General features: G+C 49.9%; 2 protein-coding genes across 2 annotated transcripts; one reads left to right on the top strand and one right to left on the bottom strand.

The window, feature by feature from the left end:
- Positions 1–790: 790 nt before the first annotated feature.
- On the top strand, positions 791–1,135 carry PtA15_6A112 (uncharacterized protein; the record flags this gene model as incomplete). The annotated part of the gene is made up of 3 exons (XM_053169783.1): positions 791–833; positions 907–946; positions 1,012–1,135. The coding sequence occupies 3 exons, from the start codon at positions 791–793 to the stop codon at positions 1,133–1,135; spliced, it is 207 nt and encodes a 68-aa protein (XP_053021039.1).
- Positions 1,136–3,204: 2,069 nt separating this feature from the next.
- Positions 3,205–5,413, bottom strand: PtA15_6A111 (uncharacterized protein; the record flags this gene model as incomplete). Its single annotated transcript, XM_053169782.1, has 5 exons — positions 3,205–3,211; positions 3,280–4,786; positions 4,853–5,118; positions 5,195–5,285; positions 5,371–5,413. The coding sequence occupies 5 exons, from the start codon at positions 5,411–5,413 to the stop codon at positions 3,205–3,207; spliced, it is 1,914 nt and encodes a 637-aa protein (XP_053021038.1).
- Between the last annotated feature and the right edge of the window lie 450 nt (positions 5,414–5,863).

Below are 5,863 nucleotides of genomic sequence, written 5' to 3'. Positions count from 1 at the left end.
GCTGCTGGCATGCTGTTCGAAGCTTGGGCTGGGCTGGCGTATACACAAAGACTTGTTGAGGTGGGGTGCGTACTCGGCACTCCTAGCTTAATCCAGCTTAATCCAGGCTGTTTTGAATATTCATCTTGCTATTACTCCCAGGATTAGCGAGGAGGAAATCTACTCCTCGCTAGTCCAAATTGGACTCCTGGGAGCAACTTAGCCCGATTAAATCGGGCCCGGTGCGGTTGCCGAGGAGGATTAGTTACGCTAATCCTCCCTTAACCCGCGACCGATGCGGATGCCCTCAATGATCGGAAAAAACCCAAGCCTCAGGCGGGACTTGTTAAGTTCGGCTCTTATTATGTTGATTGCTTACACCAGAGGAAAACTGATAGAGTGCAAATAAACCTATAGTCCGTAAAGAGAGTAGACAGAGAGATCATGTGGGCGTCTTTCCATGGCCGGTATGTACTGCCAGGATAAGCGGAGTGTGGATGGATGAATTGATGTGAATATTTTCCAGAGTGCAGCCGCAAATCGCCTCGGGAAGCGAGGGCCTTTCGTGAACCGCGGAAAAACCGTCCACAAGTCGGACAATGTGTCTCGGTTCTCAGCGCTTTCCTCGTGTCAGTCGTGATGGAGTGACTCGGTGGAAGCCAATTCTCAGATATAAAAAGGGCATCTGGGTCACTCCCAAGATCCTTTCGGCACCCGCTTTCGACACCTTTACTTTCAACCCCAACTTGACATAATCACCTTTAGCGCTTGACAGGCTCAACGTTTTTACAACACCAACCCAACCGCCACCATGCAATTCACCACCCTCATCGCTGCCCTTGCCGTCTGCACTGGTAAGTTGCTGAACGGCGAACTTGGCTTTCCCCAGCCCGTCATCACGCTGAATCTCAAACTTTACTTTTTCAGGTGCCTTCGCCAGCCCTCTGTCCCAGCAGACCAACGCCCAGTAAGTACCACTGCGCTTGCCAAGACAATCACGCCTCCTCATTATCTGCTGTTTTGCCCGAGCAGAGCTTCTGCCCAGGCTGGTCAAGCCGCTCAATGGGGACCTTTCGGCTGGGGTGGCTACCCTTACGGAGCCGGCGCTTACGGCTACCGGTACGGATACGGTGGTGCTTACCCATGGGGCTTTTAATGTGCGCGCACCCATTCCCTTCCCGCACACTCACCCGAGTAGCATTGACTCTTTGATTTGCTTCACTCAGTGGCGCTGCCCGTTTGGACACTCCCAGCGAGCGATGGCAGCCGCTATTTTTATATTTCTGATTTCTCCCCGTCCACTGTGTGATGCCTTTGAGTAGCTAGCTACTGCGCAATTTACGGTGATTATTACCCAACATTTTCGTGACAGGTTACCCATCCTGATGGCACGGTGGTGAAAGCAAAAACAATATCGCTGGAGGGTAGGAAGAGATCCCTTTTGATGAGAGGCTTGCTTCAACCGATTAGACAAGTGACTAGAAAATGCCACCGGCAAGCCACTTTTGCAATGTCAGCAGAGCCAAACACTTCTGTGGAAGCCGACATAAGGTCCGTATGATGCAAGAGAATGCGCTGTATGTTTGACCAGCTGGCTGTCTGCTTGTGCCCATACACTGAGTTACGAAGCGGAACAAGCGAGTCGCGCTCCTGCCAGCTGCTTCCTTGCACCCTTGCGCTCATCCAATGGAATGAAATATGGTCTATGTATCATGCCCGCATCCACCAGGTAAAACGAAATAGCCATACATATAGTTGGTGTTTTATTTGTGACCGTGCTTGTTTGCCTTTTATTCCCACCACCCAGATTGATTAAAAGGACAGCTGAGTTGCATTCTTGTAACTAGCATTACCAGTCGCCTACATATCCTATTGTTTCCTTCTCCCATTCTCCAGCAATTGTGCTTATTTGTCGAGCGGCTTAGCCATTCTCTGACAATATCTGTGCCCGAAAAAAGGCCCATGTTTTCCTGAGGAGGAGGATCAATAGCGGGGAGCGGCGGATACTCTGCCTTGACAAGCAACATGACTTAGCAAGTGTCTCCTTTGTTTGACCGCTGAGCGTTCCTTACAGCCAAGGAAAAACTGAAGATGAACAACTGATACTAGAACAACGAAGATCACCAATACACGACACATCATGCGCGTGCACGATGAGTTTGATTATTCTTTTTTGTAGCTGGTTCTAAAATAAAGCAATCTGAAAGAAAAGGAAAAAAAGACAAATCTATGTATATATTTATCAAACGGTAAAAAAACAAAAGAGAGGGAGAGAAAGAGAGAAGAATGAACAGATCCCGTCCCTCCTCGCCCAGACAAAACGCTTGCTTAGTGAAACAAATAATTTGGAACATTTGGGTATTTCATTATTAAGAGCAATCGGCCGTCTATGGTGCAAAAAAGTGGAATAAGGTGTAAGTGACTCTGTTTTCTTTCCTCAATCGATCGTTCTATGAAGCTGGGCAGCGTTCGCGGGACAAGGGTGACTCGATTCTGTATCTTCAGTCGTTCCTTCGGACCCAATGATAGGAGAGATCATTCACAAGATGTAGCGCTGTTGGAGACGAATGGGAGACTTGATTTGAAGGTTGGAATTTTTTGAATTTTTGATTATTATTGATTTTTGTCAAGATGTTGATTTGGCCCCGGTAGACTTTGACCGGAAGTAAATTATCGGTCGCATTTGCTGATCTGAGAGGATATGTTGACCAGTTAACGTCTATAAGGCCGAACAGGAGGCCACGAGCATCTCGAAAAAAACCCAAAACTCGAGAACTGCCAAAACCCAAAATTTGATGATCGTGTCGTGTCATCGTCAGCGAGTTATAATAAAAACACCCCAAGAAACGTCGCCCAGTAGAGTTGTACAGGTCGGGGAAACATAGTAGGAAGGATGTACAAATAACAAGTCTGGATTGTGTTGAGCGCTGCTAGTTATCTAGAGTATATCAAGAGTCGAGTGGGAAGTGGGGGAGTTTGATTGGAACCGTGAAGAGTAGACACTTGGGACATCAGACTAACGAAAGCTGGCCAAGTGATTGCCTAAACCGACGGGATTGAAGAGATTTGAAAGTGTTTCATTTTGCACGAGTTGATTGACAATACCACCTGGCGTGTAGATTTTTGGCGGGGGAAAAAAGACAAGCAAAAAAGAGATAACAGGAAGGAAGAAATAGAAGAGAATGGGGCATAAGATTTCTAATGATTCGGGCCGAATAGCAGTGATCACCACCTGAAATAGAGAAGATATCGAATGTCAGTGATGGACCAGTTAAAATTAAGAAGATTAAAAGCATGTACCATGATCCACCGCCCCCACCACCGTTGTTGCCACCAGTAGCGTACATGTAGGCACCTTGGCCACCACCTGGTTGACCGCCATAGGCCATCGGGCCGCCATGGGAATAGCCGCCTCCATTGCTGTAGGGATTTCCGCCATAACCGCCGCCGCCGCCGCCACCACCGCCACGTCGGAAATCTTGGTTCCCAGATCTACCTCGACCTCCACCGCGACCTCCACCACGACCGCGACCGCCGCCGCCACCACCAAAGGAAGCTTCGCGCCCGACGGTCTCGAGCCAGGTGGGTATCTCTTGGTTCGCCTCACGAAGGAGATCAATGAGCTCCCTGACAATATTCTTGTTATTGCGGTTGAAGAAGGCGGTTGAGATTCCGGTGTTTCCAGCTCGACCGGTACGACCAATACGATGAACATAATCATCAATGTCGTTCGGTAAATCATAGTTGACGACGTGAGTGACATTCGGAATGTCAAGACCTCGTGCGGCAACAGCTGTGGCAACCATCACAGGAGTACGGCTCGATCGGAAGGTCTCCAAAGCTCGTTCTCGTTCTCGCTGCGATCGATCACCATGGATCGAAGTGGCTGCAAAGTTGGATTGGATCAAGAAGGTTTCTAGCATGTCGGCCATTCTTTTGGTTTCCACGAAGACCAACGTTAAACCACCTTTTGGCATAGAGCTGAGTACGTCCAGGAGGACACTACGCTTGTCGGCATCTTCAACATATTCGATCTTCTGGGTGATGTTCTCACTAGTGGAACCGACTCGTCCAACAGAAAGGAAAATGTAGTCTTTCAAGAAATCCTTGGCCAGCATTTGAATGTCACGGGGGAAAGTAGCGCTGAACATCAGAGTCTGACGCTCATGAACTCCAGGCATGTCTTCGCCAGTGACGATTCGGCGGATTTGAGGTTCGAATCCCATGTCCAACATGCGATCGGCCTCGTCCAAGACCAAGAATCGGATGTTGCTCAAGCTGATTCGACCACGCTCAATGAGATCGACCAATCGACCAGGGGTGGCAGAGAGCAGATCGCAGCCAGACTCGATTTGTCGGAGTTGAGTGGCCATGTCGGCACCACCATAAACAACCGCAGGACGGACCCAGGAGCGGTAGGTGAATTTACGGGCTTCATCGTGAATTTGACTGACCAGTTCACGAGTAGGGGCCAGGATGAGTGCGGTGGGGAATGCTTTGCGCTTGCCGTAGCCACCCCGGGAGTTTTGAGCTTGCATGCCGGGAGTTGGGAGCGGACCTTTGGAGAAAGCTGCGGAAATGATGGGGAACAAGAATCCACCGGTTTTCCCGGAACCAGTTTGGGCACAAGCCATCAAGTCACGGCCATTGGCTACGATTGGCACAGAGTATTTTTGAACGGGGGTTGGAGTTTTGTATCTTGCCAGCTTGATGTTAGCGAGTAGATGGGGGTCGAGGGGCGAATTGGAAAACTCGAGAACTGGCTCGGGTACTCCATTGCCTGTGGCCTCGACCGGAATATCGGCGTCTGAGGTCCAAGGGGAAGGGTTAGTTGATCTGCGGGAGGGTCAGTAGGTGAAAAGAGCGAGCTTACAGCGATCGAAGTTGATTCCAGTGTGTTGCTTGCTGGGATCTTCGGCGTCGCCAAACAACTCCTTCTCTGTTCGAGCGTTGGCAGGACCAGGGACATGTTGTCCATTTTTCCATTCACCATAGCCATCAGGACGACGACCTCCTCCAACAGCTCCACCTCCGCGGGAGTAGCCCTCATTGCGGGACGAAGCGTAGGTTGGGGGCTGAGTCCAGGTGTTGTTCGGATTGGGGGCGTGCATGGAGGGGGTGACCCAACCGCCTGATGGGCTATCAACAACAAGGGCCACGTCAGAATGAAGGTGTCGATCACTGGTTTGGATAATGGGAATATATAAAAACTGACACGTTGGGCGCGTTGGATGGGGGAGCAGGGCCACAGTTTCTCATGTGGGGCGGAACATAGGCCGGTCTGGTAGGGTTGAGTGTGACCGCGGCTACGGTTAGTAGTGGTAGAAATGGTCAGCAAGTCAGGGTCAGTGATATGGGCCAAGATGGAGAAGTGGGCAGAAGAGTACCAACCGATTTTGCCTTCGATCTCATCGACGGTTGCGTTTCCTTGCATGATCGAATAGTTTCACAAGATGAAGCAACGAATCGAGGGGGATGTAGGCAGCAGGTTTAAGGCGAGTAAGAAAAAGAAAAAAAGGTGGTCAAGAGGGCAGCGGAGAAAGAATTGACAGGGGAATCGAAGGATGATCTTCTCAGGAAGATAGGCCCGAGAAAAACGATGGAAAGCTGGAAACAAGCAATCAAGATCGATTGCGAGAAGGTAAGGGAAGGGGGTTCTATGGGATGGATGTATCAGATTCAGAGAGGATGGTGGGAGGAAGAAGGGAAAACGCCCAGCAGGAATCGGTATCGGAACGACCGACGCAGATTCAGAGTGAGCGCTGCTGAAGCTCCAAAAATAGAGCGGCCCCGGGAAAACAGTGAGAAAAAAGGTGGCTGCGGGAGCAAGATGAATATGAATATTTCACCAGAGTAAACCCAGCGCGCCTGTCACCAAGCCAAA

This window comes from Puccinia triticina, chromosome 6A (genome assembly GCF_026914185.1).
Source record: "Puccinia triticina chromosome 6A, complete sequence".
NCBI classification, from domain to species: Eukaryota; Fungi; Basidiomycota; class Pucciniomycetes; order Pucciniales; family Pucciniaceae; genus Puccinia; species Puccinia triticina.
This window is presented reverse-complemented; position numbering and strand designations above follow the sequence as displayed.